General features: G+C 41.2%; 1 protein-coding gene and 2 long non-coding RNA genes across 5 annotated transcripts in view; 1 reads left to right on the forward strand and 2 right to left on the reverse strand.

Annotated features, from left to right (window-relative positions):
- LOC138185759 (uncharacterized) overlaps positions 1-8,389 on the reverse strand; it is a 138,058-nt gene extending 129,669 nt beyond the window's left edge. The window contains exon 1 of the long non-coding RNA XR_011174705.1: positions 7,881-8,389. This is a non-coding gene — a long non-coding RNA (uncharacterized LOC138185759). The remainder of the gene's footprint in view (positions 1-7,880) is intronic.
- On the forward strand, positions 1,830-7,887 carry LOC138185760 (uncharacterized). The gene is made up of 3 exons (XR_011174706.1): positions 1,830-2,272; positions 2,407-2,540; positions 2,869-7,887. It is a non-coding gene; the product is annotated as an uncharacterized LOC138185760 (long non-coding RNA).
- An 861-nt stretch (positions 8,390-9,250) lies between the features above and the next one.
- Positions 9,251-18,373, reverse strand: LOC138185757 (tetratricopeptide repeat protein 14 homolog). 3 transcript variants are annotated; one of them, XM_069124922.1, is made up of 14 exons: positions 18,220-18,373; positions 17,390-17,587; positions 17,174-17,298; positions 17,006-17,082; positions 16,796-16,918; positions 16,483-16,697; positions 14,254-14,394; positions 13,972-14,163; positions 13,188-13,884; positions 12,793-13,100; positions 12,388-12,524; positions 12,171-12,297; positions 10,724-12,077; positions 9,251-10,481 (listed from the first exon to the last, which is right to left on the reverse strand). In XM_069124922.1, the coding sequence occupies exons 2-14, from the start codon at positions 17,548-17,550 to the stop codon at positions 10,365-10,367; spliced, it is 3,774 nt and encodes a 1,257-aa protein (XP_068981023.1). In that variant the 5' UTR covers positions 17,551-17,587; positions 18,220-18,373; the 3' UTR covers positions 9,251-10,364. The 3 variants fall into 3 exon arrangements, with proteins under 3 accessions (XP_068981023.1, XP_068981022.1, XP_068981025.1); XM_069124921.1 differs by having other exon boundaries at positions 12,388-12,563; XM_069124924.1 differs by lacking the exons at positions 16,483-16,697; positions 16,796-16,918; positions 17,006-17,082; ... (1 more) ...; positions 17,390-17,587; positions 18,220-18,373 and adding exons at positions 15,029-15,341; positions 15,689-15,895 and having other exon boundaries at positions 12,388-12,563.
- Between the last annotated feature and the right edge of the window lie 212 nt (positions 18,374-18,585).

Genomic DNA, 18,585 nt, shown 5'->3' on the forward strand with positions numbered 1-18,585 from the left:
CGAACACCCCTACGAGCGATCGAATTTTGCCTCTGTTTTTCTGCTTTTCTTTCGACTTTAATATTCGTAAACAAGTCGACATTCGAAAGGCGAACGATAGGATTTTACTTTCAACTCTTTGACGTTTCGCGATTTAGGATATTCGCCAACTTGTGATTCGAGATTCAAATGGCGAGCAACGAGGTTCTACTTTCAGTTTTCCGATCTTTCCACTTAAACATCCAAAGTCGCTAACTGATCGAGATTCAAATGTAATCTTGGGTCGTTCAAAGGGGCAGCCAATTTGGCGGATAAAAGAAAAGCAAAGAACTCGATTGGAAGACGGGTTGTAGGACGATTGGGAAACAGTGGTATTAGCCAACGACTTGGCGGACATCGGGAAACCACTTAATTCCCCAAAGTAAGAAAGCGGCTCGGAAGTCGGCGCCTAAAGTTCACAATGTTCAAGGAAGGAGAACGAAAAGACGGACGGACGCGCAACAACGAGGAAACAATGAGTCGCCGTCGGCCGAGGAGGACGAACGAGCGAGCCACCGTCGAACAATGCACCGAAACAATACGAGGAAGGAGGATGCCATCGCGTAACAATGTGGACAATAGACAGATGGGTATACAGAGAAACGAAGATATATATATATTATAGTAAATCATAAATGTTTCCTTATTTTAAGCTATTAATGAAATAAAATAATTTCATCCGCGTTCCAATGAATCTCTATAAATATTCTCGAGTTCTTTCCTCAACCGAAAACCTCTATCGTCCCTTCCACCATCGTCCACTAAGCCTTCCAAGCTTTATCTCGCTAGCTGGCCGCCAATGCTGAGGAGTAAGACGCGAAGACGAGAGAAAAGCAGAGAAAAAGACGAAAGGTCGTAGCTTGCACGAAATTTGAAGAGCTATAACTGATATGACGCGAAGACGTTTGTCGATTTCGAAGTTTGTTATCTAGAAAAATGATAAACGTAAAAATCTTTGCTTAAACCATCAAGGATAAAGTAGTAAAATGATTCGTAGAGTTTGTATAAACGCAACGTTAGCGGAATGCAGGAACAAAGTATCTTATTATTTTATCGAACTTAGAATTATAGGTGCTGCTAGATATTCGTTGCACGAGTCAATGATATCAAGAAAGAACCGTATAATTTGGAGAATCTCTTCAAGCTTCGTTACTGGATTGCAGATGTTCATGCATTGATGGGAAATTTAAAGATAGGAAAAACGTACAAAATGCGCGTAATACGAAGAAATATATAAAATATCCAAAATAAATGGAGCACTTTATAACGTTTAGTAGATGAAGCAAATTTCTATTTAGGTTACATCTGTTTCATCATTTCTTACATTTACGAAGGTAAATCGAAATACGAAGAAGAAGCAGCGATCGAGGAAAATATTAACAGAAAAAGTTACTTTTCTTGGCTTGTAAATTTTTGGAGCTGATCAGCGTGACTTCTGAACGACTGGTACAACAAAACGAAACACGTATTCCGTGTTGTATGAAAAATTGCAAAGCGGTGGAAAGTCAAGGTAACCCAATTCGGAGGTAAAAGAATCGAGCACGATCGTCCGCGGGGCAAGAAGAAGACCCTTAAGGCGTGTCCACGTGCAGGAATCGCAACGCATGCTGGCCGGCTGCTGCGAGCTTTATGATCGAAAGAGAGATCGCGCGGAGGATGGGTTAACAATGCGCGGGAGCGAGAAGGAGAATGTCAAGTGGACATTGTTGACGGTGACAATGCCGCTGAAATTGCCGGAGAACAAAGAGGTCTTACGATGACGCTGCTGGCGGACGAGCGAGCGAGCGAGCGAATTGAGCGAGTTGCTCGTGGACAGGGACTTCTCGTATATTCTCCTGCATACTGGCCCGCTCTTCGCGCACTCTCTCTCTTTCTTCCTCTGCGTCGAACCAAGCGGCAGAGAACCGCGTTTCGTCTTCGTCGTTTGGCGAACACATCGTACGCCACCCCTTGTGTATCGCATGGCATTATAACTATCGGCTCTATCGCGACGCCTGTGTCGATACTCGTGAATTAAGCACCTTGATCCATTAAGGATCGGCGTACTCGTGTGTTCGGAGTTAACGGGTCTGTTTGGCATTGTTTTAACGCCGCGGTGACCGTGTGCAGCGCCGTTAATACGACGGCTGATAACGCGTTAACGGCATTACGTCATCGTTTACCGAATACAAGCAAACGGTTCGCATATCAATCAGACGTAAACCGAGTGATTGTTTCCATCGTTCGATCACCAACACGTCGATTCCACGATTTGGTAAGCAAATTCTTGAAAATGTGTAGAAAGGTTGCAGTTATAGCCATTTAATCAGACTCGAATTATTATTTTGCGTTTATTCGATTGCCACTTGACGAAGAAACACGTCTTTCTTTTCTTCTTTTTTTTCTTAGTAGCCGTAATTTTGACCTCGTTATTTCCATGGGAATTAATTAACAGCGAAAGGAGATGGAATTTAACCGACTGGTATTGTGGTCATTTAATCACGTGGACAGACCAATGTTGAGGAGTTTGCAAAAGGTGCAAGGTTCGTTAACGAAACCACAAAGTATTATCACAAAAGTAAAAATTCCTAGCGTAGGGAGAAAAATATTCCGTCGGTCGAATTGCTTTCCCAATTATTCTTATTATTATTAATTTCCCAATTAAGCTATTCAGGTTGTCGGCGAATACTTTCTCCTAAATTCTTGTGTGTCCCTAGGCGACTGCCTACGCTGGAATAATGCGTCTCGCGATACACAGTTACGGATCGAAGTCAACGAAAGGTCGTTCGGGGGACGACCTACGTTCGACGATTTACTGATTTCGATAAGAGTCGAGTCAACCTTCTCTTTCTTCTTTCTTTTCTTTTGCAGCCCAGCTACATGATCCTAACCGAGATTTCGAGTCTGTATCTTCGATTTTTTCATCGAGACGCTGCAACGCATAAACTTCGATACTTGATCGATTTTACGACTCGGCTGTATCGCGGATGCTACTGTACGAGCGGAGTTCGAAAGTTCGACGCTGCGCTTGTGTTCTTTGCTCGCGGAGAAATGTACGGGCACGCGTACATTTTCATCTGTCTATAGGTGGAACCGCGGGCCGAGAGAGAACGAGAGAGAAAGCGTCCGGAAGAGCACGGGAGAGAGTCGTATATACGTATATATACATCTGTATATACATGCAGGTATACATCGCCATCGTTCCGTGCTTTCATTCGTTCGCGGAAAGAAGTAAAGAGCTTTGTCGCCGCGGCATCAAAAGCTTGAATGACGCGTCGATGAAAGAAGGAAGTATCGGTACAAGAAACTGCACAGTGAATACTGAAAAGAATGTAGTCACGGGAAGAAGAAGGACAAGGGGCAGGGGGAGCAGGAACGGGAGAAGGAGTTAAAAAGGAAAGGAAAAGATAGCGAAAACGGGAAAGCAAAAAAGGAGGGTACCGGAGGAGTATTGCGGGTAGAAAACCTTGCAGGGAAAGACCGATAAAAGTTTCTGCCTCGAGACGGATATTGGAAATACCTTCTTCCTCCGATCGACTACCGCGATTTATTAATTAATTCATTCGCCTTTCGCGCCAAATCGACCAAATAGGAAAAAATTCCAGCAACTTGGCGAACGGCCATCGAGAATGATAATGTCGCAGCGTTGTTTCGTTTCCACTAAACTGTCGTAACAACTCGTGAGATCACGACCGCGGTTAGGATTTGGTAAAACGAATCGATGGATTACATCATTGCCAGACCACGGTCGAGTTCCAATAGCTAAGTCAAGCATGCCGGATTTCGTTAAACTATTACGAGTATTCAAAGCGTGAGCCTTGTTGCGTATACAGGGTGTCCCGTATAGCTGGCCCGTGGAATCACGACGAAATGACGTGAAGCTGGGAGAGCAGAGGAGAGGAGAGAAGACTGAAAAGCCGTACCCGCGGCAGCGTATGCAGATAATCGGTACAAAGCCTTTCGTCGAATGACAAAGGAGAGCACTGGCCAGCCTCGTGGTTCTCTTGCATCTATATGCCAACGCATGCATACACGCTCGCATTCAGCCGGTATTATTATACTGGATGGCAGCATACTGCTAGGAAAGGCCCAGTTCCTAACGGCTTTATTCTACTCGTTAAAACGAGATAAAGCTTCCGCGGTGATTCTTATGATTTTGTCGTGGATTCAAGGAAACATCTATGACATCGCGAAGGAACTCTGCGTAATACTTTTCTACTTCTACGCTACCGTTATGGACGTGGTCGAGTCGCTTTAATTATTTACCAACGAGTACTGCCACCGACGCAATTGTCAGAATCGTCAGAACGACGAAGACAGGAAAAGAAACTGTCGAGGTTATTAGATGTATAAACAGAGGAAATAAATTGTAAAGTAGGAAATATATTTTAATACAGGAGTGTAAGTACAAGTAGGGATATAATTTGAGCTGGTCCAGATCCGCACGCTAGCAGTGTTACCCTATAACTGAAAGCCCCGAAACCATCGTCGCCTGTCTACTGTCTATGGCCTGCCTTCGTCTCAGTCTATTGTCTATACGCTGTCGATGGCTTCAGTGCTTGAGAAAACTAAAAAGACCAGATGTAGAGTTTCCTTAGAAATGGTGACCACTTCAACGGAAACATTATTTAGAATAAATGAACTTGTGATGGAAAATGCGTAATTGCAGCAACAAGTATCGTTAATAAGCATTATCTTTTATCCTGAAATTTGTTAATCAAATGGAGAAACAGATACGAGGTAAAAAGAAATTGTGCGTTTGGCAAGATACTGCGAAATGTTTAGAAACGTTGGAAATGCAGCCAGTGACCGCGGTGCAGCGTGCGCTTTCTCGATCGCGTCGACAACGCGTCAGAAAGCAACATCTTATTTCGATAAAAGTCGCGGAAGTCTATTAATCACTGGAGCGCATTGTGACATTCAACCGAGCGGCATTCAGGGTTTCAATATTATCGATACTCAACAGCGGGGCCAGCATCCGCGTCTATTGAAAGAGAGTTTATCAATAGAGTGCAGGACACTCTTGCTGTATCCGCCTCCAAAGCGTTCTAAGCTCGGCGACGTACCTACGATCTTTCGGAAACGATGACCGCCGCCAGGAAAAAAATCTTTTTACGCAGGCTAAACGTGACTGGCAGTTCGACACGGGAACGCTGCATTCCATGATTTCCAATTAATATATCGTATAATAGACAGCCTTAAAAGCTTTTATCTCTCTGGAGCGGTTTCACCATCCAAGCACGTACGCAAAAGGAGGATGAAGCTAATCTGGGTTAGTATGGTTAAGGGGATTTTCGAGAAAGCCACAAGTGGTCGAGACGGATACTATTCTTCCTTATGTGAAACTTCGATTAAGCTTATACGTCGGAAATAATTCATGTTAATGCCGACAAGCGGCTAACTTTCAGGGAGTGTGAACGTTCATGGTCAGACACACCTATTGCCCCTCCTATGGAAGATCGATAACGAAAGACAGGCTTCGACTACTTTAAGGAGGAACGAGATGTCATGGTCAGACACTGCCTTCAATTCGAATAGACACGAAAGAAAGAATACATTTCGAATAGTCTCACTTTCGTCTTAAGGAGAATGATTACACCACAGTCGGTCGTTGTTTCTCCTGCAATTGCTCTTACTTTTTAAGAAGAAAGAATACGTCGTATTCAGATATTCAGATAATTCAGACATTGTAACGATGCTTCAACGGATGCAGAAACACTCACGTTCATGTACTCTTACTTTCTGATCGATCTTAATTATCAGCGGTACTTTCAAGCTCGTCAAAGATATCGTATGCAGCGTGAAAGTCTGCCTGCATTGGCGTTTCAAACGAATCCTCCGTTAATCCGGCCAGCATAGAAAAAAACACGAAAAGCCCGACGAATTCGCGGAATGCACGGTTTCCTGACCAACAGACGATTCTTTCCACGGTCCAGTTAGACGATACAGAATTAAGCTCGAAAAGTACTCGGCGAGTACCGGGACGATGGAATACCGGGCCTATAGAGCTATAAACAGCGACAAAAGGATACCGAGTGGGCGACGAGCATTGAATGTACGAGAAAGGATTGTATGCCAGCGAACGATGCTGACGATGGTAGCGACGTTGCTGTTGCTTTTGGCATACGTGTGTCACGTACGGTATGTCTGTCTGCGGCCTGCTTTTCGGTGTATCCGCGCTGCCGGCAGAAAAGAGGAGTATTTTAGCTCGCGTCCATATGAACGTAGGGACGAAACAATGTAGCTTTTGTACGAGAAAGGAACGGAAAAGCAAAGCCAAAGAGAGAGCCTAAGAGCGATTGAAATGCTCGGCCGTCTGTCTCTTGTTCTCCACCGCCTCCCTTCGTCGTCCCACCCTCTTTATCTATTCTCTTTTCCTTCCTCTGCGTCTTTGCCGCTTCTGTCTTTTTACCACTCAGCCATCTACGTCGTGTTTCTTCCTTCGCTTCATCTCTGCTTTGATCGCAACACTGCCAAACTGCGAGTGATCGCAAACGCGTACACCTTCTTCTCGGACAACGACCATCCATTCCGAGTCTCTTCGTTCTTTATACACGATACGTCTAACTCATAAACCTTGACCTTTTGCAGTTAGCTGTAAGATGACAGTCGTGTATACCATATAAATTGTTTTTCTTTTTTAATGTAGCACACGATAAGATGAAATAAAATGACATTTCTTGTGGACAAGGTCGCGAAACAACTATCGAATTGAGAACGATTCGTTACTACCCCCAAAGCCGAAGACAACAAAGAGATTCTTTTTTTGGTCGAACCTCGAAGAGAAGCAAAGATGTCAGAATGAGAAAGTAACGACGCGCGGAGCGAAGACGCGGTTGGCAATAGAAGGGTGGTATGTGCAAGAAGGGCAAGTATTGGTAGACACAGATGTGAGGGGTGGTTGCAGGTTGATAGTCAAGACTGCCTTCAGATTCCAGAGTGAAGCATTGTGTCCCGAACGCGCATTGTCCTCCCGTCACCGGCAACTCGACAATGCCGAGTCCGTAAGTTAGTAACCCTACCGTAAAAACTTATCTCCACCCCAAACCATCGACCTCCAGCCTCCATGATTCCGTTCGATTTCCAACCACCTCCCGCCAACTCTTCCGCTTTTCTGTCCTGGCTCGTGACTTCTGCTGCTTTTACTCTTCCTCCTCCCTTCGATTGCAAGAATCAACGATCTGTGTCTACGATGTTCTTGTGTTCTCCCAGCAACAAGACAAAGGTCTTCGTCGGAGCTTCGAATTCCGCTTCTCAAATAAATAGAGTCGTAAAACACACTGACGGCTAATGCCAAGAGATTAATAACTAAAATCCTTGAAAAACGACTAATAGTAAAACAGGCTCTTCGTTTTCTTAATTAATGAAATTTCGTCGTATGATTTTTCAAGTATAACGTAGCAGTTTTACAACTACGTCGATTAATGGTAGGGAGCCGAAGAAGTCGATCGTCAGCAAGCAGAGAAACACTCTGCGATCGGAAGCGAACGTCCTGGGGACCGGATACAAACATTAGGGGTTGGCGGGTGGTCCTCTCGTTGGGACTCAAGTTGCCGAGCAGCCGGACAACGCGTGGTCGCCGGACAAAGCTCTTCTAATTGTCCCCATCAACGACGAAGAATGGACCGCGGGCCTGCCGCTGACAATTTCATTTGTAATTTGCATAAGGCTTATTAAAATCACAATGGACGTGGACCCAGAGGGATGCTCGATCGAGGTGGCCGCAGCCTTCTTTTTTGGACTGCTCGATAGAGAATAATCACGGTCACCGCTGTGCTGGTAATTGAACTTCAATAAGGAGCGGAACTCGTTTCGACCATTCGCGTCAACTACTCCTAATAAAAAAGATAATCGACGAGAAATTTAAATCGTTGTGAACTTACGTTTGAAACGGCTGACTCGTTCGCTTCTCTTATCCATGATTATATCCAAGAACACTGAACACACTGTTACACTGTATTTCCTTGTCTAACGGATCGTAATAAAAAAGGTAATAAGAAAAGGATAGATGCGTAAAAAAATGTCGAACGAAATTTTTCTAATAAAACGAAAGACGAATAAAAATGTGCCAGATATGAATGAATCGTGAAAGAAATAATATAATAAGAAATGATAATATAGGCGATAGATGTAGAAATGAAATTAATTTGAAGGTACGTATGGCAGGATTTGTCACACCGATGATTCCACGTTTGTCGAAATGTGTCGCGCACGTGAGACGGCGCGGAACTGAACCATCTCAAAACGCTATCATATCGCGCGCCGCCACATTCCCCCACCACTTTCGACCAAAATGCGTCTACGCATCTCTTGTTTATGCTGCTATAAAAAATCGTTCCGATTAGAATGTTAATTATTGTGGCAAAAAACAATTGTCTCACGACCTGATAAAAATATGTATATTACTTATCTAAATAAAAGGAGTGACACGAACGAAAGGGAAGAGAATCGTTACTGCAACAACTGGTTTGATAATATTTTTCTAATATCTTTTAATATATGAGAACATACCAGATATTTGTATTAAATGATAGCAAATGATACAACTCGGTTCCATATGAAATCAATGCCTAACTCTAGGACAGCTATTTTCCAAAATGCAAACTCCTTGATTCTTGTCGCGTACGTATCCTTCTTCGCAAATGCAACCACTTACGCAACTTTTAGTCTGGATACAAGCCATGGATTCCCAGATATCGATATTGTCGCAACTCTTTTCGCAATTCGGACTTGCCTGACATTGACTGAAAGTTTCATTTTCCCTGCACGTGTCCTCGACAAAGACCACTTGGGGTCCTTAAAAATTAAAGACAAAGAAAGAGAAATGTAAAATTGAGTCACGTTAATCGAAACACTGTACAATGAGGAATTAAATAAAAAGTTACTTACTAGACAGTATTGCTCCCGTTACCATGCTTGTATACTCAAGCAGGAAAGAACTTGAAACAAGTAAAACGAAATGCACTTGTAGAAGCTTCATTTTCATGCTAGGTGCAAAGAAGAAATGCAAGTAACTATCGGTGACTGCAAGTTTAAATACCCGTTTGCAAATGAAATATAGCGATAGCCAAATCGGTCAGCTATCAATAAAAGAACCAGTTTCTATCGCATAAATAAAACAACGTTCTCCGAACAAGGACTCGGTAAATGAGGCATCAGGGAGATAAGAAAGTGAAACCAAGCTTGGTAATCAACGGAGAGTCACATATGCGGGTATAAACTAAAAATAAACGTTGAAGAATAAAACCATTAATTTGTATTTTCCATGTTATGTATTTGTTGATTTGAATTGTACAGCAACTCGTTTACATACAACATATATAAGTGTCTTACTAGTAAATTACTTTTGTATGATACCTTAAAATAAGTATTTTATAATAAAGAGGGGTCTGTGACAACGTGTCTCGAAATAAAGTAATTACGAAATATAATCCAAGGATGTTTCGACGTGAGGGGAAACTAGATTCCTTACTAAGAAAGTCTCTTCTTCGCGTTGGCGATTCGCGACTCAAGTTTACTTGGTCAGAATCGACGATATCCGTAAATGACAACAGCCTTCCTTCTCATCAAACGCATCAAATTCGAAACGTCTGGTGCAATTATCGAACAAATTGCAAATCAACGCGAAGAAAAATCTTAAATCGAAAATTGATTCATTTCGCGTTGCGAATAATGCGTTTTGCCGATTCTTATAGGTGTTTTACTATTTCTCTCATGACAATGAATGATGAAAAGCCACTCGCATACACCAAATAGTGCGACCAAATACTTCCCTTTTAAATTGCGCGTCACAGCAGAAGCTTCCATTTTTTTCCTTCCGTAATACTTACAAAATAAAAGTTTCACTGCGATACGAAAATAAGTACTCAAGTTGAAAGGTGTGTAAAATTTCTTTTTTGCTAAGGATTAAAAAAAGAAGATGTCACAAGTTGTAGATGTTCGTGAACTTCGCGATATAAACGTGTTATTGAATTAACGAGAAACGCACATTTATATATGTATACTATATGCCACGGATATTTACTACGTAAATATCCATGCATAATTATGAAAAAACTAAAATGACATCGATCGCAGATCCTTCTCAATAATACAATACTATTTTATACTGCAATCATTCGCTATTAACTCCGATAAAAATTAAAAGTTTGAAAGAAAAAAGTACATTTCTCGCAACCGTCACGATCAGTTTTTCATTAAGGTATATCCCCTCTACACTCTGCTTTAAATACACCGAAAGCGATCGGCATAAGAATTGAGTAAGAAGTCTGTCTCACGTGATCCGGTCGAAGTTTCACGTTGAAGAGAAGTAATTATATCACAGATGAAGGAGAAGAATCGAAGAAGCAGCAACGGCAACGGGGTTTCTACCAAACCTTAGCAGCAAGGGTTCTCTGCATTAAAACATTCTTGCTTCGCTGCTTCATGCGCTCAATGAAGTACTCCTTGCCTTCCAGGTTATCGTCGACAGGTCCAACCTCATTCTAGCAACAAACGAGAGTTAGTTGGCTCCTAGGTCGTGTGATTCTTGCACGTGTGGCTCATCACCATCATCATCATCATCATCATCATCATCACCATCACCATCATCATCATCATCATCCTCATCATCATCATCATCCTCATTATTTATTCCTCATATTATCATCATCCGGAATATCATGATCGTCATCACGAAGATGGGCTATTCTTTCGCGAAAGCCTACACAGAAGAGACCTAACCAACCTTGTTAGCTGTGTCGCCCCCCTCGCCCTCTCCCCACCTCTCGTAGTCATCGTCATCCCTCTCTTCACCCTCGCTTAAAGGTCCATCTTGTCTTTTACTAGGAGGAACATTCGATCCTCCACCACCTTGCTGATGCTCCATCACGTCATCTCCGCCCTCGAGCATCTTGTTGATCTTTTCCTTTGCTTCGTCCACTTTTCTCATCGGATCGGGAGAGTAACTACGGTCGCTGTATCTATCGCGAGAAGCGGCACGCCGGTCTCTGAAGTCTCGCCTATCTCGGAAGTCGCGGAAGCCCTGCTTACCGTGGAAAAATCTACCGCCACGATTACCACCACGTCCGCGTCCACCACCACGATTATTGAACCCACCGCCACGTCTATTGCCAAAGCGATTATTGTGTTGATTATTATAGAACCGATTACGATTTTGGAAATTGTTACCACCGCCACGATGGTTTGGATTATTGAAGCCCTGGAAACGAGGCTTATAGTAAGTGCCGCGATTATTGTATGGTCGGAATTGTCTCTTGCGATAGTAACTCCTGTCTCCAGACCTACTGCGACTACGACTCCTGGTATAAGATCGGGAACGTGATCTAGAGCGTGATCTACTGTAAGTACCCGACGGAGATCGACTGTATTTTCTCTCGTAACTTCCAGATCTTCGATTCGAGTACGATCTTGAACGACTTCTTCTTGGTGAACGTGACCTCGAAGAACCTGAACTAGAGGCACTGCGCGATCTGCTGCGCGACCGTTTCGCTGGACGATCTCTACTCATTCGTTTAGTTACAGCTCCTCCCCTGCCAGTAGATTCGCGTTTCTTAGGGGTTTGTCTGTGTTGCCTTTCTGTCTCGCTATCAGAATCTGTTCTGGGACCCTTAGCTTGATTCTGGTTTTTCGTTGGTGGAGGCGGACGTGGTGGTTCTGGTGGATGACCAGCACCGCTATTACCACTTTGTCCAATCGGCTGGAATTTGCCACCAAGATTGTTATTAGAACTAAACTTCGTTGGTGTTGTTTGCGTTGCAGATAAAGAAGGATCCTTATACGACTGAAATTTGTTCTGTGGTTGTGGTGTAGGATACTTGACCGGCGCCTGCTTAGGCATCGGAGGTTCTTTGGGTAATGGCGGCGGAGTTGGTGCGGACATGGGCTGAGCAGCTGCTGCTCTTTTCTCTGCGAGTTCACGCTGCATTTGCTTCCGTATATTCATGGATTTTTCCAATGCTGCTCGCTGCAGTTTCTCCTCTAACTCGTTATCATCGTCTTCGTCACTATCTACATTGGACTGCATCTTTTTGTTCTCTACCGGTACATCTTGCCACTTTTGTGGAAGAACATCCTTTTGCCTAAACAAATACAAAAATAGTCACGTCCAAATATACACCGATATGTAATATATCATATTAAAATGTAGCTTTAAAACTGCTAAAACTTTTTACCTAGCGGCTTGTGCAGCTTTCCATTTCGCATTTAATGCAGCAGTGTCGAGAGTAGGTAATTTCGGTTCGGGATGAATCAGTTGCGACTCTTGTTCAAAAATGTCTGTCAGTGGTTTCCTCTGAATCTCTGTAAAAAGAATGTAAAGTAAAATGGGCATAGACTATATTCATTAACTGCAGGTCGCACCCGTTTTTCTGTAACAGGCCTAACCCTTACCTTTACGTTGCTGTGCAGTCATTGGTATTCTAGCTTCCCGTTCGTGATACGCCTTTGAAGCCTCATCTCTTTCCCTTTCTCTCTCTCTGCGCAGCTCTTCCTCCCTTCGTGAACTTTCAGCGAGCTTCTCCGCGTTGCTAAGAGGGGAAGCTATGTCATTATACTGAGCTACATACCTAGTAAATATAAAAACATAAATAAAATACGAGATGTTAAAACCCGCGTTTCCATTCATGTATCTTTAAAAAATCAAATTAATCACGGAAAATTATCTAAGGAAACAAACTAAATGCAACATCGAAAACAATATTCATACTATTTTCATAAATTAATAGACAAAAACTTCGTAAAAACAAATAACCAAAACGGAAAACATGATCACGAACTGGCCATAAAGGTTCCAACCTTTTCAAGACAGCAGTCTCTTTTTCAACTTTCGCATAATACGCATTCAGTTTTGATTCCAATTGTTCTAAATCCGGCAATGAAGACTTTTTTAAGGCTTCTAAATCTCGTTCGAGCTTGTCCTTGTTTTTGCGTTTCTTCCTTTCTTCTTTCTTTTTCTTCTTCCTGCTTTTCTTGTCCTCTTTCTCTTTGTCTTTTCCTTTCTTTTCTTTCTTCTTCTTTTTCTTCATTTTTTCACTTTCTGAATGTTTCTTTTCCTTCTCCCTTTCTCTCTTCCATCTAGCTGTTTCTTCCAGGAATTTCCTTACCTAAGAGTGTAGGAAAAATAACATTGAAATTATAAAAAAGAAAATATAAATTATAGAATGTTTATAAAAAAGGCATGTGATTCTTACTTTATCTTCATAATCGGAATCATCTTTCGTCTGTTCCAGGAATTTTCGTACTTTTATCTCGTAATCGTCCATCTTATCTCGAGTATTTGAACTGTAAGATACTGGGGCGATTACGTCATGTGCAGCTGTGGTAGCAGCTGGTGGGTTGTTGTATTGAGCCATCCGTTTGCTGAGAGGTGAAAGTGAGCCGCGATGATCCTTCTTATGTTTCCGCTTGCGACTAGGTGATCGAGATGCTGATCGCGAGCTTGCGGATGAAGAAGAACTGCTGGACTCAGAGCTGGAGGAACTCGAAGAACCGCTCGATGACGAACTGGAACTCGAACTCCATCTCTGTCTCTTCTTCGAGCGCGACTTTCTCTCCTTCTTGCGTTTCTTCTTCTCTTTCTTGTTTTCCCCGACATCATTTTCAGTTTCGAAACTCTTGAATGTATCCAAAGGATTCAAAGAAGATGTTAATGTCTTAGACTTGATGTATTCGATAGAGTTTCTCGCTTCCTCGTGGAATGGAGCAATCGCCAAGCAATTTTCATATGCCTTTTGAGCTTCTTCGTACTTCTTCTCATCTTCGTAACTTCGGCCTAGAGCAACGAGAGTCTCGGCCATGTATTTACGAGCGTTCGTATGAGTTTGATTCAGCTTCAATGCTGTTTCAAAATCATCGATCGCTTTCTTGAAACTACCGCTATTAGCGAATCTATAACAACAAAGATATAAACATGTAAAATAAACATAATTTAGAATAATATACTTCATTTGTGTTAAGATGTAGATTGTGACTTACAATGCTCCGCGTGCTACTAATCCTTCGACGTTTCGTGGGTCTACGGTAAGTGCCTTATTGAGACACTGGAAGGCTTCTGTATGACGCCCAGCCTTGAAATGATCTATACCTTCGGCTACGCTTCGGAATGCCCACTTACTGGCCTGTGCTTGTCTTAATTCGGATGCATATTCATTGGGTGGGAACCTTTCTCTGTAACAAAAAAGATATTTTTGAAGGATGGTAAGACCATTTATTTGATCAGTTATACTAAAAAATGAGTATAGGGGATTGATACTCTACCTCAAACCAACCATATTGGAATGGTTTTCTTGACCGAGACCCATCAAGTCGCAAAGATATTTAATGTTGTTTGGGTTGTTGAAGCCAGTACTATTCTCCAACATCGCTTCGTAAGACTGTCCTTTGTTGTCCATTGCTTTCCTACACCACAGAGAGAAACCACCAATTATCAAGATGTAAAAATCATTTTGTCCTTTGCCAAAAAGAGGATACCAAAGCTACTTCGTTAACGGTAAAACTAAAGACTTGATAATCATGATGACCGAATCTTCACAAATCCTGAGTTCATTTCCTGGTACAGGTTTTTATTTCAATCTGATTGTTTTTCCCTCAGTTTTCTCGACATCTCGTCGTCTTATACATATATATTTTATATATATATATATATATTCATGCATATTAATATACATGTCCTTTGTGCTGCTATTCCTTGCACGTGTTAACGTACGGCACACCCTTCATCGGCTTATTCATCCCTGCGTAATTATTCGCCTCTTCTTTTCGATCTACATGAATTATTCAACGATACGACACTAATGCCAAAGATGCTCCGGAGGAAAAAGGAGTTTCTTCCAATTAGAACAAAGATATTATCAGACACCTCATGGTATTAGAGTCGATCAAAATCTACGTTTGTACCGTTAACAAGCAGCAGGGGTCCGAAACGGGGATACATTGCAGAAAGTTTGGTAGGTTTCCTTTATTACCAGATTATTTCTTACGTATAAATTTACAATGGTACACAACCTCATTATTATGTAAACTCGTCTCTCACCTTTCATGTACCGCTAAGACGTATATTTCTAGTATTTTGTATCATGTTTGTAATCAGAGGATTTCTCAACATAAAAGCACACAGCCTATCATCAATCGACGGTGGTTTGGTTTTTATAAGTTTTTGGTGCGATAAAATAAATTGCATAGCCCTAGGATAGGTTGGGAGCCACGCCTGAGTATATTTTATCTTCCAAGTTGACCAAAAAAATTTTTTTTATATATATGTAGTAGTACTTTCGCCTGTTTTGCATTTTGTGGTGTCAATTCAAACATGACATCATATTTTTATATTTTTTATTTGTCAATTTAAGCTGTAAGTTTAAATGAGGCATTATTATGACAAGGCGCAATTCTTTTGAGGCTTAAAGGTAAAGGTTCGGGCGATTAAGATTTTAGTTATTTGGTCTCTGCTTTAACTTCTTGAATAATCTAAAGTTTTACTCCACTTGGTAATGTGATACATATGAAACATTGACAACACATTGATGTATCATGCACTTTAGATATGCATTAAACTCGAGCAAAAGGATCTTTAATACATAAAAATATTTGAATGGGACATTAAAAATAATCAATTTTTTAAATGCTTGCTTTTTACTTATTTTATTATTCGTCTATAATAAGAGACCAAACAACAGTAAATCATTATTATACCTACCGTCTGCAGCACTCACTCTGGCCACCCAAGGCTCAACATCTCATACTGGAAATGCAACCTCAAAAGACATTGATGTCATTTGGCGCCATTGTTTGGCTGGTGCTTTGAGAGTAACATATCACAAACGTAGATAGAATATTGTGCGCAACAGAGCCATGTCAACCAATGCTCAAGGTTTGAATCATTTGTATCACATTATAAATTCATCATCATACTGACTATCAACTTTTTACGTTATTGAGAGTGTCTGGCACCTAAATTCATAAAAACGTGTAAGAGGAATCAAATCTAATTTACCTTGTTTTGTTAGTATCACAGTGCGTCTGTTAAATCTCAACTTCTTTTGGCCACCATACCATTTTCCTTACCTTCTTTTTTAACGAAAAATATTAAACAAAACACTAAAGATGCAAATCTGTACTGTCGCGTATTATGCAAGTTACAAATAGAATAACTACACTGTCAATAGGAGATACGTTTCGACCACGATTGAAACTGTTATATCAATCCTAAATTTGAAACTACCAGTGTCAGAAAATATTCCCCCTGCCTTCTGTTAGTGCACAAGTGCTCTCAAGGTATATCGCAACAAGCAAATGATCAAAGAACGATTTATAATACAAATACAAATTTTGAGTCAAAAGTGCTACTGATGCATCACAAGACACTTTTACCATTTATATCGTGTATACAAAATTTCCTATAGTGATATACATATCAGTTTACAAGAGTTAGTGAAGCATTATTATAAATACAAGGAGTAAATGTACTTATCCAGATTTTTTATTACTTACTTATAAGCTTCTGGAAGATCATCAGAATGGATAAGTCCCATAGGTGGGTGCGGTGCTTGCCCTTCGCGGGCAGGTACGTTCATAACTGCAACAACTCGCTCGGCTTCAACGTTAACTTCACTGACTACGACGCAGATGAGATCATTTGCCATGTATCCTCTTGTTACACCCTTCTTGTCCACCGCCGGCACTGTGGCCGTGTTCAATATTAGAGCCTATAAATTTAATAATTACTTTTAGACATGATTGAAGAGGATACGGGTACTTTTTAATAAATATATATAAACAATAAGAAACTTATTAATTAATATACCTTAACTCCTAAATCAGTAACAACTCTGGGGCAATCGCTGCAGTTGCAAAGCACCTTCAGAAGAAGTCCAGCAGCACTTTTACCCATCACTTGCGCGTAAATAACATCTCCAATGACCAAACTCTAAAAAGAAATATTTTATTAGAACTCCGTTTTTTAATGATCAAATTTTTTATTTTTATATAAATTATTAAAATCATGAATAACTACCTCCAAAAAATTTCGAATACGTTGAGATTTCTCCATTGTGACAAAAGTGTCAAGGCCTGGCATTGTTGCATAAAATTCTGAAACAATACATACAACAGATTAATTTCACATTATTGTGCAATACATGATGAGTCATACCAGGGTGTGTAGAAAGAAGTGAAACTGTACCTTCATCTCCTAATTCTTGCTTGATAGGTTCAACTGTTTTCTCCAAATTTGATTTATCGTAAAGAGCATCTGCCTTCTTTGCAAGGAACTGCTGTAGCTTTAGCCTCTTTCCTCTATCACCAAAACTATTAAAAAAAAAGTAACAAGTTTGAACGTATGATGCATTTAGAAGCGCCTGAAGTATAATATTACTCGAAGGAATCATCTAACACATACCTTAGAGTCTTTTGACGTTGTTGATAGATTTCAAAGTTTGGTTCCTTGAGATTGAGCATGGCCAGCTCGTTCTCGTTGCGTTCTCCTTCCCACACTTTCTGCAACTGTTGGCCATGGTAGTTCAATGCTTGCGCCACAAGACGCGCATCCATTGACTCCATTTTGATTCTGTACTGCAAGCAACCTAGTCCTGCAATACTATGAAAATCGGCAAATTCGTAATGCTTTCTCTTTTTTTTCTAATATCCAAGATATTATTCAAATATTGACATAATTTTTAATAGCTGCCTCTGAGCGACTGCCCGAAATTGGCATGCAAAAAGGACATCATCCAACAGCCAAGGACACGTGTTTGTAACTGATAAACCGCTCTCCACGGTGATAACCAGAAAATTCTGGTATTTCAATCGTTTAATGGTTGCTCAAATGCTAGCAGTAACGTATCGGTTTTGTATGGTTTCATCGAACATAAATCGTATCTCCAAAAAGGAATGGCATTCTGTGCAAGAACGCGCCCAGACAAAGCGAATTACCAAGAACCGGTTCCCTGAACAATTTACCTGTAGCTGTTGATATTCCTCTGGCGAATCGTATAAACGACGTAACAGAATAAATCTGTAGAATATTCGTTTACTCAAGAAAAACGCTTACATAGGAAGAAAGGCGCGTTATATTGATTTATCGATAACAAGATGGTCGTCGGGAAGCCGGATTGCGAAGGATGATGGCGCCATGACGCTCCAAACGGCCCTCTTTTCCAAAACTCATCCACACCCATTTTTTCATGGGCATGCCAGACTGGCCAAAAAAGAAACCGGATTATTACTCACCGTTGCTTCCGTATTATCTTCCGACGATTTGTTAATGTGTTTTCCAACTATATCACGGCCCACTACGTATCATCATCGACGATTAAACAACTGCGGCCCTATATTTCACCATACGCTGCACAAGTCACGATTACGGAAAAGCCGGAAACGATAAACTCAGAGACGCCTGCGTGAATGGCTCTTTCCCTTCCCTTACTACAGCTAGCGAACCATACCATACATAGCGTCAGCGATCTACATCACTTCCGGTTTGGCGGTCAATTTAAAATGATTGATGGCGTAAAATTGTTTTAGTAATAAAACTTTATTTCTACTAAACAGATTAGATTCTCCATTACAAAATTTTTATCAGGCTTGAAACTTTTA

This window comes from Bombus flavifrons, chromosome 12 (genome assembly GCF_040668555.2).
Source record: "Bombus flavifrons isolate JBK064 chromosome 12, iyBomFlav1_principal, whole genome shotgun sequence".
Lineage (NCBI taxonomy): Eukaryota > Metazoa > Arthropoda > Insecta > Hymenoptera > Apidae > Bombus > Bombus flavifrons.